We start from the raw sequence: 21608 nt of genomic DNA, 5'->3' as shown, positions 1-21608 counted from the left end.
AAGTCGCTGCGCATCGCCTCTGTGTGTTCCCCGGGTGCCAAGTACATTTTCCGTACCCCTAGCTCCCTGCCTGTCCGCCGTGCTGATGGGTAGAGGGGATCTTCTCTGGTCTCCTGTCGTGGTTTTCACGGTCCAGAAACGTGGCTTTGACCTGGCGCCGGGACACCGGTGGGGTGTGGATCAGGATTGGATTCAGGGCATGTCCCTGCAGGACGTTTGGCCCCCTTCTGCGGCCGCCTTTCTCCTCGCCATGGGCTTCCGGGGGCAGGCCTGGGCCTATCGAGGGAGACTCCCTTGCCTTCTTCACATCCCCTTACCTGGGCCGAATTCAAATCCCGCCGTAGCCAAACAGGTGGAAAAGGACTTGGGACCCTTCTCCTTTTGTGGGGGTGCTCCTTCCCCCTCACATCTTGAGGGGGTTTCTTGGTGTTTTGCTGGGCGACTGTGCTGTTGGTGCCATTCCGGACTGAGCCCCTTAAATGGGGACAGGGAGGGGGAGGAGAGCATCAATACAAATCTCGCCACTCCGTTTAATGATTTTCTTCCAACTCGGCTCCGTTTCCCTGTTTGACCACCACCGTTTTCCCCCTCCGCGCCCCCCCTCCTTTCCCTCAGCGTGTGTATGTATATATGTAGTGATGTCCCTTTGAATTCCGCATCCCACGCACCCCCCTCACCCCCTTCGCCTGCTGTTGGGAGTCGATGCAGCGGGATAATCCGTCAACGTGGACAGCGTAAGCCGACAGTCCCCTCCTGTCCCCCAAGACTTACCCCTCGAAGGCTCTTTGTGCAAAAGCCGCCTCGGTTTCCCCCAGACCAGAGTCCCGACCGATTAACCCCCTTCCTGCCTCTCCCCCAGCAAGGGGGTCTGGCCTCAAACTGATTCCGCGAAGAGCAGGCCCCCTATTCCTCTCAACCCCTCATCGATTTAAATTTTTTCCATTTTCACATCCTGTACTGTTGGCTGTTGGGGGGGGAGGAATATTTTTTTTTGTAACCCTCTGCTAATGACAACAACCCTTGTTGTATGAAAATAAATATTTCGCTACCTGCTGTGGTGTGGTTCCGTTTTATGGCCGAGGTCTCGCTGGGTTGGGCGGGCGAGAGAATTCAGCAAGATGCGGAGACCTGTGAGAGCCAGAGGCTGGGATTCCGGGCGACTGTTTTTTTTATGCCATTTTTTCCTACGGGATGTTTGGCAGTGTGCTCCGGTCTCCTCTCTTCTGGTTTATCTTTACGACAACCTTGCAGGGTGGGTTAAGGCAACAGAGTGAGAGGTTGGCCTCAGGTCACTCAGTGAGCCTTTTAAAAATATATATATTTGTTTATTAATTTTCACAGTATGATTAACAGACAGAGGCCCTTTCCGTACAGGCAAAATAATGCGTTTTCAAACCACTTTCACAACTGTTTGCAAGTGGATTTTGCTATTCCACACTGCTTCAAAGAGCACTGAAAGCAGTTTGAAAGTGCATTATTCTGCATGTGCGGAAGGAGCCATAGTAAAAAGATATGAAACAGAAAGAATTAAAAAAAACAGACAGAAACAGGGCAAAAAAAGAACACAACACGTCTACCCAAAGCTGCACCCGAAAGAAACATTCTAAAATGATCAGAGAAATCATCACGAAATCTTAAATCCACTACCTTCTGTCCACCAGCGCTGCACTGTCTTTACTAATCAAGTCTCTTATATCTTAATCATTATCAAATTAATAATCTTCCAGTTGTTTTTATTTTTACACGATTCAGCTACATATAAGACCTAAAGTTCCCATCTCTCAGCAAATTCACGCTTGGGCTGTCTATTTACAAGGTTTGTTGATTTAGCCGTTACAGCGTATTTTTATCAATAGCAGACCTGTATGCAGATCCTGGCCGGATGGCAGTAACAGGAATTCAAAGAGAGTGTGCTGGATCAGAAAATCCTTGCGCTGAATGAAGCGAATGCACAATCAAGAAACGCGTTGCATCCGCCGCTTTCTATGTGCTCAAAAGTGTGTACAAAACAATAAAGTGCATATATATAAAAGACAAACCACGTGCAACCATGTTTACACCAAAGCTCTATGTACTCAATATCTTCAAGAACATAGTTTTTAACTCTAACAAGTCTTAGCTGTATGGGGGGGGGGGGTGGGGGGGGGGGGGGGTGGGGGGGGGGGGGGGTGGGGGGGGGGGGGGGTGGGGGGGGGGGGGGGTGGGGGGGGGGGGGGGTGGGGGGGGGGGGGGGTGGGGGGGGGGGGGGGTGGGGGGGGGGGGGGGTGGGGGGGGGGGGGGGTGGGGGGGGGGGGGGGTGGGGGGGGGGGGGGGTGGGGGGGGGGGGGGGTGGGGGGGGGGGGGGGTGGGGGGGGGGGGGGGTGGGGGGGGGGGGGGGTGGGGGGGGGGGGGGGTGGGGGGGGGGGGGGGTGGGGGGGGGGGGGGGTGGGGGGGGGGGGGGGTGGGGGGGGGGGGGGGTGGGGGGGGGGGGGGGTGGGGGGGGGGGGGGGTGGGGGGGGGGGGGGGTGGGGGGGGGGGGGGGTGGGGGGGGGGGGGGGTGGGGGGGGGGGGGGGTGGGGGGGGGGGGGGGTGGGGGGGGGGGGGGGTGGGGGGGGGGGGGGGTGGGGGGGGGGGGGGGTGGGGGGGGGGGGGGGTGGGGGGGGGGGGGGGTGGGGGGGGGGGGGGGTGGGGGGGGGGGGGGGTGGGGGGGGGGGGGGGTGGGGGGGGGGGGGGGTGGGGGGGGGGGGGGGTGGGGGGGGGGGGGGGTGGGGGGGGGGGGGGGTGGGGGGGGGGGGGGGTGGGGGGGGGGGGGGGTGGGGGGGGGGGGGGGTGGGGGGGGGGGGGGGTGGGGGGGGGGGGGGGTGGGGGGGGGGGGGGGTGGGGGGGGGGGGGGGTGGGGGGGGGGGGGGGTGGGGGGGGGGGGGGGTGGGGGGGGGGGGGGGTGGGGGGGGGGGGGGGTGGGGGGGGGGGGGGGTGGGGGGGGGGGGGGGTGGGGGGGGGGGGGGGTGGGGGGGGGGGGGGGTGGGGGGGGGGGGGGGTGGGGGGGGGGGGGGGTGGGGGGGGGGGGGGGTGGGGGGGGGGGGGGGTGGGGGGGGGGGGGGGTGGGGGGGGGGGGGGGTGGGGGGGGGGGGGGGTGGGGGGGGGGGGGGGTGGGGGGGGGGGGGGGTGGGGGGGGGGGGGGGTGGGGGGGGGGGGGGGTGGGGGGGGGGGGGGGTGGGGGGGGGGGGGGGTGGGGGGGGGGGGGGGTGGGGGGGGGGGGGGGTGGGGGGGGGGGGGGGTGGGGGGGGGGGGGGGTGGGGGGGGGGGGGGGTGGGGGGGGGGGGGGGTGGGGGGGGGGGGGGGTGGGGGGGGGGGGGGGTGGGGGGGGGGGGGGGTGGGGGGGGGGGGGGGTGGGGGGGGGGGGGGGTGGGGGGGGGGGGGGGTGGGGGGGGGGGGGGGTGGGGGGGGGGGGGGGTGGGGGGGGGGGGGGGTGGGGGGGGGGGGGGGTGGGGGGGGGGGGGGGTGGGGGGGGGGGGGGGTGGGGGGGGGGGGGGGTGGGGGGGGGGGGGGGTGGGGGGGGGGGGGGGTGGGGGGGGGGGGGGGTGGGGGGGGGGGGGGGTGGGGGGGGGGGGGGGTGGGGGGGGGGGGGGGTGGGGGGGGGGGGGGGTGGGGGGGGGGGGGGGTGGGGGGGGGGGGGGGTGGGGGGGGGGGGGGGTGGGGGGGGGGGGGGGTGGGGGGGGGGGGGGGTGGGGGGGGGGGGGGGTGGGGGGGGGGGGGGGTGGGGGGGGGGGGGGGTGGGGGGGGGGGGGGGTGGGGGGGGGGGGGGGTGGGGGGGGGGGGGGGTGGGGGGGGGGGGGGGTGGGGGGGGGGGGGGGTGGGGGGGGGGGGGGGTGGGGGGGGGGGGGGGTGGGGGGGGGGGGGGGTGGGGGGGGGGGGGGGTGGGGGGGGGGGGGGGTGGGGGGGGGGGGGGGTGGGGGGGGGGGGGGGTGGGGGGGGGGGGGGGTGGGGGGGGGGGGGGGTGGGGGGGGGGGGGGGTGGGGGGGGGGGGGGGTGGGGGGGGGGGGGGGTGGGGGGGGGGGGGGGTGGGGGGGGGGGGGGGTGGGGGGGGGGGGGGGTGGGGGGGGGGGGGGGTGGGGGGGGGGGGGGGTGGGGGGGGGGGGGGGTGGGGGGGGGGGGGGGTGGGGGGGGGGGGGGGTGGGGGGGGGGGGGGGTGGGGGGGGGGGGGGGTGGGGGGGGGGGGGGGTGGGGGGGGGGGGGGGTGGGGGGGGGGGGGGGTGGGGGGGGGGGGGGGTGGGGGGGGGGGGGGGTGGGGGGGGGGGGGGGTGGGGGGGGGGGGGGGTGGGGGGGGGGGGGGGTGGGGGGGGGGGGGGGTGGGGGGGGGGGGGGGTGGGGGGGGGGGGGGGTGGGGGGGGGGGGGGGTGGGGGGGGGGGGGGGTGGGGGGGGGGGGGGGTGGGGGGGGGGGGGGGTGGGGGGGGGGGGGGGTGGGGGGGGGGGGGGGTGGGGGGGGGGGGGGGTGGGGGGGGGGGGGGGTGGGGGGGGGGGGGGGTGGGGGGGGGGGGGGGTGGGGGGGGGGGGGGGTGGGGGGGGGGGGGGGTGGGGGGGGGGGGGGGTGGGGGGGGGGGGGGGTGGGGGGGGGGGGGGGTGGGGGGGGGGGGGGGTGGGGGGGGGGGGGGGTGGGGGGGGGGGGGGGTGGGGGGGGGGGGGGGTGGGGGGGGGGGGGGGTGGGGGGGGGGGGGGGTGGGGGGGGGGGGGGGTGGGGGGGGGGGGGGGTGGGGGGGGGGGGGGGTGGGGGGGGGGGGGGGTGGGGGGGGGGGGGGGTGGGGGGGGGGGGGGGTGGGGGGGGGGGGGGGTGGGGGGGGGGGGGGGTGGGGGGGGGGGGGGGTGGGGGGGGGGGGGGGTGGGGGGGGGGGGGGGTGGGGGGGGGGGGGGGTGGGGGGGGGGGGGGGTGGGGGGGGGGGGGGGTGGGGGGGGGGGGGGGTGGGGGGGGGGGGGGGTGGGGGGGGGGGGGGGTGGGGGGGGGGGGGGGTGGGGGGGGGGGGGGGTGGGGGGGGGGGGGGGTGGGGGGGGGGGGGGGTGGGGGGGGGGGGGGGTGGGGGGGGGGGGGGGTGGGGGGGGGGGGGGGTGGGGGGGGGGGGGGGTGGGGGGGGGGGGGGGTGGGGGGGGGGGGGGGTGGGGGGGGGGGGGGGTGGGGGGGGGGGGGGGTGGGGGGGGGGGGGGGTGGGGGGGGGGGGGGGTGGGGGGGGGGGGGGGTGGGGGGGGGGGGGGGTGGGGGGGGGGGGGGGTGGGGGGGGGGGGGGGTGGGGGGGGGGGGGGGTGGGGGGGGGGGGGGGTGGGGGGGGGGGGGGGTGGGGGGGGGGGGGGGTGGGGGGGGGGGGGGGTGGGGGGGGGGGGGGGTGGGGGGGGGGGGGGGTGGGGGGGGGGGGGGGTGGGGGGGGGGGGGGGTGGGGGGGGGGGGGGGTGGGGGGGGGGGGGGGTGGGGGGGGGGGGGGGTGGGGGGGGGGGGGGGTGGGGGGGGGGGGGGGTGGGGGGGGGGGGGGGTGGGGGGGGGGGGGGGTGGGGGGGGGGGGGGGTGGGGGGGGGGGGGGGTGGGGGGGGGGGGGGGTGGGGGGGGGGGGGGGTGGGGGGGGGGGGGGGTGGGGGGGGGGGGGGGTGGGGGGGGGGGGGGGTGGGGGGGGGGGGGGGTGGGGGGGGGGGGGGGTGGGGGGGGGGGGGGGTGGGGGGGGGGGGGGGTGGGGGGGGGGGGGGGTGGGGGGGGGGGGGGGTGGGGGGGGGGGGGGGTGGGGGGGGGGGGGGGTGGGGGGGGGGGGGGGTGGGGGGGGGGGGGGGTGGGGGGGGGGGGGGGTGGGGGGGGGGGGGGGTGGGGGGGGGGGGGGGTGGGGGGGGGGGGGGGTGGGGGGGGGGGGGGGTGGGGGGGGGGGGGGGTGGGGGGGGGGGGGGGTGGGGGGGGGGGGGGGTGGGGGGGGGGGGGGGTGGGGGGGGGGGGGGGTGGGGGGGGGGGGGGGTGGGGGGGGGGGGGGGTGGGGGGGGGGGGGGGTGGGGGGGGGGGGGGGTGGGGGGGGGGGGGGGTGGGGGGGGGGGGGGGTGGGGGGGGGGGGGGGTGGGGGGGGGGGGGGGTGGGGGGGGGGGGGGGTGGGGGGGGGGGGGGGTGGGGGGGGGGGGGGGTGGGGGGGGGGGGGGGTGGGGGGGGGGGGGGGTGGGGGGGGGGGGGGGTGGGGGGGGGGGGGGGTGGGGGGGGGGGGGGGTGGGGGGGGGGGGGGGTGGGGGGGGGGGGGGGTGGGGGGGGGGGGGGGTGGGGGGGGGGGGGGGTGGGGGGGGGGGGGGGTGGGGGGGGGGGGGGGTGGGGGGGGGGGGGGGTGGGGGGGGGGGGGGGTGGGGGGGGGGGGGGGTGGGGGGGGGGGGGGGTGGGGGGGGGGGGGGGTGGGGGGGGGGGGGGGTGGGGGGGGGGGGGGGTGGGGGGGGGGGGGGGTGGGGGGGGGGGGGGGTGGGGGGGGGGGGGGGTGGGGGGGGGGGGGGGTGGGGGGGGGGGGGGGTGGGGGGGGGGGGGGGTGGGGGGGGGGGGGGGTGGGGGGGGGGGGGGGTGGGGGGGGGGGGGGGTGGGGGGGGGGGGGGGTGGGGGGGGGGGGGGGTGGGGGGGGGGGGGGGTGGGGGGGGGGGGGGGTGGGGGGGGGGGGGGGTGGGGGGGGGGGGGGGTGGGGGGGGGGGGGGGTGGGGGGGGGGGGGGGTGGGGGGGGGGGGGGGTGGGGGGGGGGGGGGGTGGGGGGGGGGGGGGGTGGGGGGGGGGGGGGGTGGGGGGGGGGGGGGGTGGGGGGGGGGGGGGGTGGGGGGGGGGGGGGGTGGGGGGGGGGGGGGGTGGGGGGGGGGGGGGGTGGGGGGGGGGGGGGGTGGGGGGGGGGGGGGGTGGGGGGGGGGGGGGGTGGGGGGGGGGGGGGGTGGGGGGGGGGGGGGGTGGGGGGGGGGGGGGGTGGGGGGGGGGGGGGGTGGGGGGGGGGGGGGGTGGGGGGGGGGGGGGGTGGGGGGGGGGGGGGGTGGGGGGGGGGGGGGGTGGGGGGGGGGGGGGGTGGGGGGGGGGGGGGGTGGGGGGGGGGGGGGGTGGGGGGGGGGGGGGGTGGGGGGGGGGGGGGGTGGGGGGGGGGGGGGGTGGGGGGGGGGGGGGGTGGGGGGGGGGCAATCATATCCCCCCTCAGCCGTCTCCTCTCCAAACTAAAGAGTCCCTTTGGTTATCCAGTTGCTGCGCTGCACGCTGTCAGACTGTTGTGTGATTTTGGAAACAAGGAATAAAACCCTTCTGTTCTTTGAAGTGAACGACGCCTGGGTGCCTGCGTTTTCTTTTCCTTAACTGCTTCTGCGGTTACCACGACCGCTGCCGAGTGGATCCGTCTCAAAAACTGGAAGCAGCCGTTACAAAACTTGGTTTGCGCCTGTGTCGCTTTGGCGCGGCAGGCCACTGAGCCGCCAAGGGTCAAAGGGCACTCACTTTATCGGGCGCATCCTCGTGAACCGCGTGGCCACACTGCGGGAGAACTTGCATCTGGAATTTGCCTGTCGGATGGAGAACATAAGAACGTAAGAACAAGCCAGCTGGAACAGACCAGAGTCCATCTAGTCCAGCTCTCTGCTACTCGCTGTGGCCCACCAGGTGCCTTTGGGAGCTCACGTGCAGGAGGTGAAAGCAAGGGCCTTCTGCTGCTGCTGCTGCTCCCGAGCACCTGGTCTGCTAAGGCATTTGCAATCTCAGATCAAGGAGGATCCAGATTGGTAGCCAGAGATCGACTTCTCCTCCATAAATCTGTCCAAGCCCCTTTTAAAGCTATCCAGGTTAGTGGCCGTCACCACCACCTGTGGCAGCATATTCCAAACACCAATCACACATTGCGTGAAGAAGTGTCTCCTTTTATTAGTCCTAATTCTTCCCCCCAGCATTTTCAATGAATGCCCCCTGGTTCTAGTATTGTGAGAAAGAGAGAGAAATTTCTCTCTGTCGACATTTTCTACCCCATGCATCATTTTATGGACTTCAATCATCTCCCCCCTCAGACGTCTCCTCTCCAAACTAAAGAGCCCCAAACGCTGCAGCCTCTCCTCATAAGGAAGGTGCTCCAGTCCCTCAATCATCCTCGTTGCCCTTCTCTGCACTTTTTCTATCTCTTCGATATCCTTTTTGAGATGTGGCGACCAGATGTGTTTTATCTCCAGGGTCTCGGATAGAGGTCTAACAAATTGCCTCCTGCCTGACCCTTAACTGGAGATGCTGGGGATTAAATCTGGACCCTTCTGCCTGCCAGACAACACTGTCTTTTGGCAAACTAGGCGAGAATACTAATGCAAGCTCACTCTTTGCATCATGGCCGATGGTTAGAACACTTTATCTGTTTGGGGTCGACGCCTACAAAAAAAACAATCGATTGGAAGAAAGAGACGGTAAGGAAGAGTAACCGCTAGGCCTTCTGGGAGAGTCTGCAAAACTAAACAGGGGAGGAAAGCCTAAAAGAACCAGCTGGAATTGGGAGAATGCGAAAGAATTCTCCTGCCACTCTTCAATTTGAAGGTGGACAGACCTGCCACGTTATAGCCCATTGGCAAATTTATGCAGGGAACAGCAGTGGCAGAGGTGAAGCGATTTCCCATGCTTCGGACTGATTTTTGTTCCTCTGTGGCAAAATCCCTCGCCCATAGAGAACTAGCACATCAGGGAGAAGACCAATCTTTTCCTGGCATGTTAGCTTTCTGCATGCAGGGATTGGGATAAATGGGGAGGAAGAAAAAGAAACGGGCTTACCGGCCAAGAGCAGCAGCTTGGGAACGGGGCAGTTGAGGAAGAGGTTGGAGAGCCCCCGGAACCAGCCGTCCCAGTACTTCTCTGTCCGGGCGAGCTCGATCCGCCACGTGTACACCTGATCTTTCTTGGTCTGCGAGAAACGGGGAGAGATCTGCTCAAGTCCTTGTGATGCAGAAGGGAAGCGCCGTCTCTCAGCCACGGGGCGTGGCCTGAAGGATGGCCTCGGAAAGCCCCCGAGCCCCCAGGGCAGACCCCCTCCTCCAGCAAAAGAAGAAGGGAGAACTGAAATTCTGCAACGGGCATCTTTCGGTCTAGCCTTTCGGAGAAGGAGCTCAGCAGAAGCCTGCTGGGTAGGGCTGTCTCTGCAGAGGGCTCTGAACGCCATCTCTGAGGGATACATGAATTGACCCAGCCGCTTCTCCAAAGAGAACAGGGCTCCTTACAGCCCACCCCCCATTTTATTTATTTATTTATTATTTATATTCATATACCGCCCTCCCCAAAGGCTCAGGGCGGTGTCCATCAACACTAAAACAATTTAAAACATCAAATACATAATTTACAATAAAATAATATATAAAATACTAAAACTACAGATGGCTTCAACCCCTCCTTCCCCCTCTATGTACCCACGGGAGGCCAGATGTTCTTATGGCGGAGTTGACGTTGTCCCCGTTAGCCAAACGCTTCATGAACATAACTGTTTTTGCAGGCCCTGCTAAACTTTGTAAGTCCCGCAGGGCCCTAAGGACTCCACTCCACCTGGAAGCCTGACCTTCCACCAGGTAGGGGCTCAGAGTCAGTGTGCCCTGGCTCCTTTGTAGAGGCCAGCCGGATCGCTTTGGGGCCAGGGATCACCAGTAGGTCCACCTCCGACGAGCGGAGGGGCTCTAGTGCGGTGTAGGGAGAGACGGTCCCTCAGGAGGCAGGCTTAAGGTCAGCGAATGGCTTTGAAGGTCAAGACCAAAACTTTAAATACACTCCAGTACTCTCATTGGTGCCAGTGCAGTTGGTGGCAGGACTTCATGAATCCGGTCCCTAGCTGTTGCCCCAGAGAGGAGCCTGGCTGCTGCGTTCTGTACAAGTTTCAGTTTCCGGATCATGGCTAAAGGTAAGGCTCACAACGGCCCTGAGAGATAGGTCAGGCGGGCAGAGAAAAATTGCTCCACATTAGAAGCCAAAAGGAGAGACTGCAATTCAAACTCGAGGTCCTCAGGTGACAGAAGAAGAAGAAGAGGGGTAGTAGTTTGGATTTATATCTCCCCTTTCTCTTCTGCAAGGAGACTCAAAGGGGCTGACAATCTCCTTGCCCTTCCCCCCTCACAACAAACATCCTGTGAGGTGGGTGGGGCTGAGAGAGCTCCGAAGAACTGTGACTAGCCCAAGGTCACCCGGCTGGCGTGCGTTGCACAAGCTAATCTGGTTCCCCAGATAAGCCTCCACAAGTGGCCGAGCAGGGAATCGTTCCCAGCCAAGCGTCATCACCTCTGTGTCGTCGTCTTTCTTCCTTTTGTTCACAGACTCTCCGTCCTCATTTTCATCCTCTTCCTCATCCTCTTCGATAATCCCCTCCACTATGGCTTTGGGACCTCCAGGGCTCGCGTCTCCTTCACACCTAACACACATATACACACACACACACAATCAATTCCTTTCCCACGTCAAATATTTAACACGAGGCATACCGGTTGCGTTAGACTTAATCCATCTTGCAAGCCCTGCCCACCACTGCCTGCAGACGTGTGCAGAAGTGGGATCCAGCAGGTTCTCACCAGTTCCTGAGAGTGGGTTACTAATTATTGGTGTGTGCCGAGAGGGGGTTACTAATTGGGTCTGCTTTTCCGTTAGAAATCCCATTAGGTCCAAAGATCATAAAGTCCTGTTGTTTCCTATGTGGCTGGTTAGCAAAGGTAGAAAACGGGATAATTCTCCCTGTTGGGCTGTTTTAAAAACATGTTTTAGAAATATGGTCAAGTTCCTTGTTTAAGGAAAGTCTCCTTCTTTTGAGTTCTAGAAACAAAACTAAGTATTTGAAAGTATTAAGCATTTCCATGGCGCGAAATCAATTAGAGGAGAAGTAGTTGCTTCTGCTGGCAGCAGAACATAGGACTTGCCAGGAATGAGCTTAAATTTACGGGACAGAAAGATACCAGCCGGAAATTAGAAACCTTTACGGCAAGAGTTTTTTACAGCAATGAGAAATTATTAATGCCCCACCGAATGCCCGGCCACTCTGCCAGCTCCCACCCAGCCCCACTGGCGCTACGCCACTGTTGGAATCCCACCACCAGGGGAACCTGTTACTAACATTTTTGGATCCCACCACTGCTAACAGGTACTCCTCTAAGGAGCGGAGGGACCTGGTAGGGCGGCACGGGGAGACGCGGTCCCTCTGATATGCAGGGCCGAGACCGCTCACAGCCTTGAAGATCAAAACCAACACTTTGAACATGATCCAGAACTCGATCGGCAGCCAGCGAAGATGGTGCAGGACCGGAGTAAGCCGGTCCCAGCTGGACACTCCAGTAAGGAGTCTGGCTGCCGCGTGTTGTACGAGTTGCTTGGAAACATAGCAAGCAGGTGACCTCACCAGAGACCTCCAGAAGGAGGCCTTCTAGCGAAGACCGCAGCCCCGAAAATAAGACAGCGCCTTATATCGGTTTTTGCTCCCATACCCACTTATTTTCAGGGGATGTCTTATTTTTCCGCTCCACAGCTGCATGCTCTGTTCGTCAGGCATGCTTCCAAACAAAACCCGGCGCGCTTTAATTTTCTAGGGATGGGTTTTATATTTCAGCACAGCAAAACCTCTACTGTTCAGTTCTGGTCGCCACATCTCAAAAAGGATATTGAAGAGGTAGAAAAAGTGCAGAGAAGGGCAACGAGGATGATTGAGGGACTGGAGCACCTTCCTTATGAGGAGAGGCTGCAGCGTTTGGGACTCTTTAGTTTGGAGAGGAGGCGTCTGAGAGGGGATAGGATTGAAGTCTATAAAATTATGCATGGGGTAGAAAATGTCGACAGAGAGAAATTTTTCTCTCTTTCTCACAATACTAGAACCAGGGGGCATCCATTGAAAATGCTGGGGGGAAGAATTAGGACTAATAAAAGGAAACACTTCTTCACGCAACGTGTGATTGGTGTTTGGAATATGCTGCCACAGGAGGTGGTGATGGCCACTCCACCTGGAGTGCCAGCCAAATGGACAGTTTTATGGAGGAGAAGTTTATCTATGCCTACTAATCTTGGATCCTCTTTGATCTGAGATTTATGCCCTTAACCAGACCAGGTGCTCAGGAGCAGCAGCAGCAGCAGCAGAAGGCCCTTGCTTTCACCTCCTGCACGTGAGCTCCCAAAGGCACCTGGTGGGCCACTGCGAGTAGCAGAGAGCTGGACTAGATGGACTCTGGTCTGATCCAGCTGGCCTGTTCTTATGTTCTTACTACGTCTTATTCTCAGGGGATGTCTTATTTTTGGAGAAACAGGATATCTTTTGGCCTTCAGACATTCTGAACTCCATCGGAAAGCTCTTCACACCTTGTTGTTCCATTAATCGGTGGGAAGATGGGCAGGGGTGAATGAGAGGGAAACTGAGAGGGATGAAACTGCTTGCAGGAAGCCAGGACCTCAGATCTGGCTTCTTGATGTTTGAGCCTCTGCTGACATCTCAATAAAGGCTTCTGATTCAGACCCAGAGTCCACATTATTGACCGGCGTACCTGGGCCTCACAGGTGAGCGTGTCCATGCAAATCAGGGAGAAAAGCAAAGTTGAAACCCAACTTATCCCCAATAAGCCACGTGTGCACGGCCTAAAGAAACAGATGCCTCAAAGATGCGCTGGAAAAAAATGATTCCTTCGCTTCCACTTGCATGAAAAAGCATTCGAGATTTTAAGACTGCAGGGGAGGGGACCCCTCAGGTGGCTGGGAACGGCCCCTGCCAGGGATCCTTCCCTCGTCCCTCCTACCCGCCCACCAAATTCTACCGCAAATGAGCAATTTAACAAAGTGTAAGACACAACGGTAGAGGGCGAATCTACTAATTTTGGCCGACCATCGAAACTCGGGCGGACTCCAGATTCCGGATCTGTCCGCTTTTCACACTGCAGAGAAGGAAAGTAACCATTAGAAGAAGAAAAAGAAGAAGAGGAGGAGAAGGAGAAGGAGAAGGAGAAGGAGAAGGAGAAAGAGAAAGAGAAGGAGAAGGAGGAGGAGGAGGAGGAGGAGGAGGAGGAGGAGGAGGAGAAGGAGGAGGAGAAGGAGGAGGAGGAGGAGAAGGAGGAGGAGGAGGAGGAGAAGGAGGAGGAGGAGAAGAAGAAGAAGAAGAAGAAGAAGAAGAAGAAGAAGAAGAAGAAGAAGAAGAAGAAGAAGAAGAAGAAGAAGAAAAAAAAGAAGAGGAGAAAAAGGAGAATAAGAAGGAGGAGGAGAAGGAGAAGGAGGAGAAGAAGGAGGAGGAGGATAAGAGGAAGGAGGAGGAGGAGGAGAAGGAGGATAAGAGGAAGAAGAAGGAGGAGGAGGAGGAGGAGGAGGAGAAGAAGACGAAAAAGAAGAAGAGGAGAAAAAGGAGAAAGAGAAGGAGGAGAAGGAGAAGGAGGAGGAGAAGAAGGAGGAGGAGGAGAAGAAGAAGAAGGAGGAGGAGTTTGGATTTATACCCCACTTTTCACTCCTGTAAGGAGACTCAAGGCGGCTTACAAGCTCCTTTCCCTTCCTCTCCCCACGACACACACCTTGTAAGGTGGGTGGGTCTGTGAGAGTTCTGAGAGAACTGTGGGACTAGCCCAAGGTCACCCAGCAGGAATGTAGGAGTGCGGAAACACATCTGGTTCACCGGATAAGCCTCTACCACTCAGGTGGAGGAGTAAGGAATCAAACCCGGTTCTCCAGATTAGAATCCAGCGGCTCTTAACCACCACGCCACGCTGGCTCTCTCATTACCAGGAGGACCTGTCACAGGACGGCACTTTACAGCGGAGCTTGGCCGAAGCAACCTCAGCTCAGCGCACGTAGCCCAGATCGCGCCAGGTGAGAAGGTGCCAGGAGTTGTTCTCTCACCTCCACTCGATGGCATTCTCGAGGGACTTGAAAGTCTTCGGGCGACTCCGAAGGAAGTTCTGCATGCTGTTCAGGGCGTCCATGGCCGTGCCTAAACATCAGAAGCGACAAAGGAAAAAGGTGGCATGGGAGAAGAAACACAGCACAGGGCAAATCTGCAAAGTGAAGCCGACAGCGATAAGACACTCCCGATGCTACGACCAGAGCCGTCGGGCATATCCGCGGAGACTGACCTTCCACCACGTCGATCATGCACAAGCCCAGCAAACTGGGCACCGCGTTGGCTGCCGCCGTGTGCACAGCAATGGCCCCGCCCATACTGTGTCCAATCAGCATGATGGGAGGAGACAGGTCTCCATACATGGCTTCCACCACGTTCCCGACATCCCTGCAAAGATGGACACGTGAGCAGGATCGCTCTCTTCAATCTCTCAACGGGCTGCAACGTCACTCTTGCTACGGAGCATTTTGGGGGAAACGGGGAGTGCTTTGAAGAGCTTAAGCTGTGAAAAGGGCAGGGGACAGTACACCCCACCCTTTGCAAACAGACCCCCCCCCCTTGCAAGCACTCCTGACAGATGGCCGCCCACCTTCAGTTTAAAAATGTCATGCCACGGCGGCCAGAAACGTTCCGCAATCCTGTTGGCTGGTTGCGGGAGATGTGCTTCGAAGCACCGGTTCCGGTGGTGGAATTCAAATAATTTAACAACCGGTTCCGGTGGTGGAATTCAAATAAGTTTGTTTACAAGCAGCATTTTAACAAACGGTTCTGCCGAAGTGGTGCGAACCGGCTGAATCCCACCACTGAGCTGTTCCCTCTGAACCTGAGGGGGGATATGATTGAAGTGAAAATGATGGACAGAGGTGGAAAATTTTGTCAGAGAGAAATTGCTAAGCCTTCTCGCACAATACTAGCAACCTTGGGATTTCCCTTGAAAATGCTGGGGGGAAGAATTAGGACTAATAAAAGGAAACACTTCTTCACACAGCGTGTGATTGGTGTTTGGAATATGCTGCCGCAGGAGATGGGGATGGTCTCATCTCCTACTATCCTTTAAATTACTTGGACATGTATATATAGGAGAAGCCGACCCGTTCTTAGGCTACCAATCTTGATATCTGATGAGGTAAGGGTTGCAAATGGCTGGGCTGTCCAGGTGCTCAGGAGCAAAAGCTGCAGAAGGCCATTGCTTTCACCTCCTGCACGTGAGCTCCCAAAGGCACCTGGTGGGCCACTGCGAGTAGCAGAGTGCTGGACTAGATGGACTCTGGTCTGATCCAGCTGGCTCGTTCTTATGTTCTTAACCTTTGGGACCAGCGTGCGCCAAAGTGGCATGGGCCAAGTGACGTCACACAGTTTCCTGCCACGCGCTAAGCCCACAAGCCTGTCTCACTCGGAATTCTCTACGCTGACTTGCAGCTCCCGTGGTGGGGTCTTTCCAGACTTTGAACGGAGGAAAATATATTACACCCCGCTCAGCAAACCTCGATATTACAAAGTACAAAAAAACCTTTTAATAGTGTAGAAAATTAATGTAACAACCAGGTATCCATTCATATAGACACCACGTTCACACCAACAAACTCTCAAACAGGAGACTCCTCCACCTTTGGAGGGAGCGGATCTCACTGTCTTAGTTCTTCCTGATGTTTAGATGGAATCTGTTTTCCTGCACCTTGAACCCATGACTCCTGGTCCCGGTCTCTGGAGCAGCAGAAAACAAGCTCGCTCCCTCAGCAACAGGACTTCCCTTCCCTTCCAATATCAAATATCTAGACACGGCTATCATGTCCCCCCTTAACCTTCTCTTCTCCAGACTAAACATCCCCAGCATCTCTAGTCTCTCCTCATAGGGCATGGACTCCACACTTTTAAATTTCTGGGCGTTATGATTAAAGAGGACTTCACCTGGGGCGTACAGACTGCCGCGGTGGTTAAGAAGGCCCAGCAAAGACTGTACTATCTGAGACTTTTAAGGAAGCAACAACTGAATGGAAAACTCCCGGTGTCCTTTTACCGCTGTGCTATAGAGAGTGTCTGAACCTACTGCATCTGTGTATGGTTCTCCAGTTGCACACTGGCAGATAGGAAGGCGCTCCAAAGGGTGATCACTACTGCACAGAGGATTATCGGCTGCCTTCTCCCCTGCCTCTGCAAGTACCCTGTAATTCCCCGAAGAATATAAGACATCCCCTGAAAATATTCCAAGAGACCCGTCTCATCCGGCACACTCTCTTTTTGAACTGTGACCATCCGGCAGGCGTAGTAGAGGGGTTTATCAAAACTGGGACAAAGTGGCGAAATATAAGGCATCTGCTCTAGAGCTGTGGCTATGCTGAACTCCGTGGCTTCGTGTTGATGTGTTTGGGGCTGTGTAGGGATGGGTGGAGGAAGGGGAAAGTGAGGATGGGGTATGAGTCCGAAATTGTAGGTAAGACGAATGCTGCTGTAAGTTTTCTTGTTTGGAAGCATGCTAATTTGAATAACCTGCTTATGCTTATGCTTTTGACCATTTTGGTAGCCCTCCTCTGGACCCGTTCCAGCTTGGCAATATACTTCTTGAACTGCGGTGCCCAGAACTGTACACAGTATTCCAAGTGAGGTCTGACCAATGCAGAATGGTGAGGTACAATTACATTCCTCGATCTAGACACCAGACTCCTATTGATACAGCCCAGAATCACATTGGCCTTGTTGGCTGCCGCCAAGACAGAACTCAGAAAACATAAAGACATCTCTGAAAATAAGACGCAGGTGCATCTGTATGGAGCAAACAATCCGTAATATAAGACACTTGTCTTTATTTTCGGGAAACTCTGTATAAGCAACCCTGGGTTCCTTTCGACTGATCCGTCGCTCTTGCCCAAGCTGAGAAAGCCAACTTGGCGTGTCGCATCTCCCCCGGCCGCGCGTGCGGAAGCTGCCGCCGCACAACGAGCAGGTGGTGTCCCCATCCAAGTACTCACCCAGGGGATGCTCACGCCTCCAGTAGCTTCTGAGGACTCTCTGACCTTAATGATGGAGCTGGCCTGGAGCCATCCGAGGCCGACTGGCAAATGACGAGGGCACAAGAAGTAGGTTTTACAGGGCTTCTGCTTCCCCTCTGCACAACAACCCCAGAAGAAGAAGGAGGAGGAGGAGGAGGTTTGGATTTATATCCCCCCCTTTCTCTCCTGCAGGAGACTCAAAGGGGCTGACAATCTCCTTGCCCTTCCCCCCTCACAACAAACACCCTGTGAGGTAGGTGGGGCTGAGAGAGCTCCGAGAAGCTGTGACTAGCCCAAGGTCACCCAGCTGGCGTGTGTGGGAGTGTACGAGCTAAATTCCCCAGATAAGCCTCCACAGCTCAGGCGGCAGAGTACCTGGGTTTGAGGAACCCTGTGTTCTCGCGGTTAAGTGACTAGAAAGAGGGCAGCCCACCCACCCTCTTTCTTTCACGCGGTGGCAGCGGTGGGCTAGCCACTTCTCTGTGCGGTGAACTCCAACACTGTCTGCCAGGCAGACACTCTGCCACTCAGCCACGGTTCCCTTCCCAAAGACCAGTGACAACAACAGGAAAGGAAGGAAGTGACATACTTAGACATGGTTTCGGCAGAAAGGTCTTCCGGGTTCCTCACTTTTGTCTCACCTGCAACAGAAAAACGACGTCAAGAAATCAAAAATCTGAGGCAGGGCAGGGTGGGAATCTGCATTTACTTGGTGGTGTACCTGCCTAGGTACTAACCCTGCTTAGCTTCTGATATCTGGCAAGACTGGCCGAGCCCGGAGGTTCAGATCAGGAATTCTCTGCTAGATGAGTTTGTTCGCTTTCTCCCATCTACTAAGGGGCCAGACGGTGGCAGCATCTTCATGCACCGCCCGTTTGTTTCACAGGTTCCCTGCGCTTTCCAGCCTCCGCTTTTATTGGCCAGCCAGCATGGGGAGTTTTCCAGGCAGAACTCTGCGCTTGGGAAATAATGCGAAAGGTTAACCTTTGCAGGCCTTTTCGTATGTTTGCTGTATGTGAATGTCGCACTGTTAAAGAATGATTCATAATAGATGCTTTGCTGGCTGGAAAGCTTTGTTTGTTTCTTCCCCTCTCCCTCATCCATCCATCCATCCATCCATCCATCCATCCATCCATCCATCCATCCATCCACCTATCCACCTATCCACCTACCTACCTACCTACCTACCTACCTACCTACCTACCTACCTACCTACCTACCTACCTACCTACCTACCTACCTACCTATCATCTATCTATCCTCTATCCTCCATCCATCCACCCACCCACCCACCCACCCACCCTTCTGTCCGTCCATCCGTCCACTTCTTTCTTTCTTTCTTTCTTTCTTTCTTTCTTTCTTTCTTTCTTTCTTTCTTTCTTTCTTTCTTTCTTTCTTTCTTTCTTTCTTTCTTTCTTTCTTTCTTTCTTTCTTTCTTTCCATAATTTAAACTCATCCTAGCAAGTCCTATCGTCTACTGCCAACAGAAACAACTACTTCTCCTCTAATTGACTGCCTGTCAAATACTTAATACTTTCAAATACTTAATTTTGTTTCTAGAAATCAAAAGAAGGAGACTTTCCTTAAACAAGGCACTTGACCATATTTCTAAAACATGTTTTTAAAACAGCCCAACAGGGAGAATTATCCCGTTTTCTGCCTTCGCTAACCAGCCACATAGGAAACAACCGGACTTTATGATTTTTGGACCTAATGGAACTTTTAACGGAAAAGCGGACCCAATTAGCAACCCCCTCTCGGCACACACAAATAATTAGTAACCCACTCTCGGGAACTGGTGAGAACCTGCTGGATCCCACCTCTGGGTAGGACTTGGGAGTCTCTTCCAACTAATTCAATTATTCTAAGCACAGAAACTACAAACATCAGACTTGTGAATCTCCACAACGCGCCACAGCTGTACCAATATATTGTGCAAATCTGGCCTGAAGACCTCAAGGAGAGAGTCACGATGTCCGCCATAAATCCAAAGTCCAAAATTAAGATGAGCGCACCAGTTTTTTGCCCGTTTCATGGATAAAAACCCCTTCCTCAGTATAAAAGTTCCAACTTGGGCTGCACCTTCCTTATGAGGAGAGGCTGCAGCGTTTGGGACTCTTTAGTTTGGAGAGGAGACGTCTGAGGGGGGATAGGATTGAAGTCTATAAAATTATGCATGGGGTAGAAAATGTGGACAGAGAGAAATTTTTCTCTCTTTCTCCCAATACTAGAACCAGGGGGCATACATTGAAAATGCTGGGGGGAAGAATTAGGACTAATCAAAGGAAACACTTCTTCACGCAACCTGTGATTGGTGTTTGGAATATGCTGCTACAGGAGGGGGTGATGGCCACTAACCTGGATAGCTTTAAAAGGGGCTTGGACAGATTTATGGAGGAGAAGTCGATCTATGGCTCCCAATCTTGATCCTCCTTGATCTCAGATTGCAAATGCCTTAGCAGACCAGGTGCTCAGGAGCAGCAGCAGCAGCAGAAGGCCGTTGCTTTCACCTCCTGCACGTGAGCTCCCAAAGGCACCTGGTGGGCCACTGCGAGGAGCAGAGTGCTGGACTGGATGGACTCTGGTCTGATCCAGCAGGCTCTTTCTTATGTTCTTGTGTTCTATGGGACACAAGAACATTCCATCAACAGCAGATTCTCGTGTTTAAAATCAGCTCCGCTGGAACCAGGCTAAGACTGAGCACAAGTAGTTTTCCTGCCCTTCCACCAGCCGTTGCTGAGGGACCAGTTTCCTGCCTCTTCCCCACCTTCCCATCTGCCTTTCATGCTGATAAATGCTGCCGGTTCTCTGTGTGTACACAACAAGATTCCCTTGGGGGGGCTTTTTCACACTTTGGCCCACAAAAAATGCTGGCATCCTTCTCCGGATTGGAAAGCAGCCAACTCAAGCCCTGTGAGAAGATCAGGCATGCACAAGAAGTGGATCTGTGTGGGGCTATCCAGAGGGAGACGTGGCTGCGCTCCGCACGTTCTCTTGAGTCGCGTACAGAGTCCCAGCTCCCAGGTTTAGCGTTCGTAGACAGGGGCCTCTTTCTAGCCGGCTTGTGAAAAGCGATTCTGTTGCAGAGGCCATCCATCGGCGCTCTCGACAGTTGGGTTGGAGGAGAATCGAGCCCCTTCACGAATCCTGAACTCTAAAAAAAGGTGTTTTGTGCCCGTCACCGTGTAAGACTGTTTGCTGTTTGCACGGCTCATTTCTAAAATAAATGCCTGGGATTCACACCAAGCTCCAACCTGTTCCCTCTGATTTGAAAGTTCTTCTATTATTTAAGTGTTTTATAAGAACATAAGAACTAGCCTGCTGGATCAGACCAGAGTCCATCTAGCCCAGCACTCTGCTCCTCGCAGTGGCCCACCAGGTGCCTTTGGGAGCTCACCTGCAGGAGGTGAAAGCAATGGCCTGCTGCTGCTGCTGCTGCTGCTGCTGCTCCTGAGCACCTGGTCTGCTAAGGCATTTGCAACCTCAGATCAAGGAGGATCAAGATTGGTAGCCACAGATTGACTTCTCCTCCATAAATCTGTCCAAGCCCTTTTTAAAGCTATCCAGGTGAGTGGCCATCACCACATCCTGTGGCAGCATATTCCAAACACCAATCACAGGTTGTGTGAAGAAGTTTTTCCTTTGATTAGTCCTAATTCTTCCCCCCAGCATTTTCAATGAATGCCCCCTGGTTCTAGTATTGTGAGAAAGAGAGAACAATTTCTCTCTGTCCACATTTTCTACCCCATGCATAATTTTATAGACTTCAATCATATCCCCCCTCAGACGTCTCCTCTCCAAACTAAAGAGTCCCAAGCGCTGCAGCCTCTCCTCATAAGGAAGGTGCTCCAGTCCCTCAATCATCCTCGTTGCCCTTCTCTGCACTTTTTCTATCTCTTCGATATCCTTTTTGAGATGTGGTGGCCAGAACTGGACACAGGACTCCGGCGCGGTCGCACTCACTGCGTATTTATGTGGGCAAAGGGCATGACAATCCTTGCAGTTTTATTATCAACTCCTTTCCTAATTATCCCCAGCATAGAGTTTGCCTTTTTCACAGCTGCCATGCATTGAGTTGACATTCCCATGGAACTATCCACTAAGACGCCCAAATCCCTTTCCTGGTCTGTGACTGATAGCACTGACCCTTGTTTTAAACTGGATTGTTGATGTATGAGAGGAAAATCCATCAACTTGCCTGGAAACAAGAGCTTCCGCTAACAGGAGCATTGCAGTTCTGATTCAGGCTACTCCCAAGTTGCATCAGTGAACCAAAGTCCTGCGATATGTTCAGGAGCAACACAGTTTTATTCCAGTATGGAATTTCGTGGCATAGACTAGAGCCCATTTCTTCAGATGCAATTAGTGCAGAGGCAGGCAGTAAGAGATAAAAGGGGAATGTATCTGTTTGAGTCGGGGGTGGGGGGCAGTTATGTGGGTATGGGATAGTGCCAGGAAAAATGGAAGGTGGACGGAAAAGATGAATTGGTTCCATCAAGAAGTCGTGGCCCTCGGTTTGCAAGACTTGAGCAAGGCTGTTAATGATAGGATGACTAATCAGCTCCACACAAACATAGGATGACTATAGACAAAGGAAACAAAGGCCAGGATACTTCTATTCAGATGCTCCCACCTATTGACCTTGCTATCTTCATTGTCACTCCCATGCTGTAGACTTCATTGTTACTCATACTACTATTCAGATGCCCTCACCTATTGACCTGGCTGTCTTCTTTGTTACTCACAGACAATGTTTCTTCACCCACCCTGGACACTCCAACAGGTATATATACTCCACTTGCTTTCCCAACATCAGATCCTCTGAAGATGCCA

The 21608-nt window shown here is 59.6% G+C and overlaps 1 protein-coding gene across 1 annotated transcript; it reads right to left on the bottom strand.

Moving 5' to 3' along the window:
- Positions 1 to 58: 58 nt before the first annotated feature.
- Positions 59 to 19872, bottom strand: LOC125430778 (protein phosphatase methylesterase 1-like). The gene is given in 11 exon segments (XM_048492999.1): positions 59 to 276; positions 318 to 474; positions 772 to 879; positions 7434 to 7498; positions 8736 to 8865; positions 10221 to 10350; positions 12776 to 12838; positions 13788 to 13878; positions 14021 to 14175; positions 17365 to 17416; positions 19764 to 19872. Coding segments are annotated over 11 exon segments (1278 nt in total).
- Positions 19873 to 21608: the final 1736 nt, after the last annotated feature.

This window comes from Sphaerodactylus townsendi, linkage group LG04, assembly GCF_021028975.2.
Source record: "Sphaerodactylus townsendi isolate TG3544 linkage group LG04, MPM_Stown_v2.3, whole genome shotgun sequence".
Lineage (NCBI taxonomy): Eukaryota > Metazoa > Chordata > Lepidosauria > Squamata > Sphaerodactylidae > Sphaerodactylus > Sphaerodactylus townsendi.
This window is presented reverse-complemented; position numbering and strand designations above follow the sequence as displayed.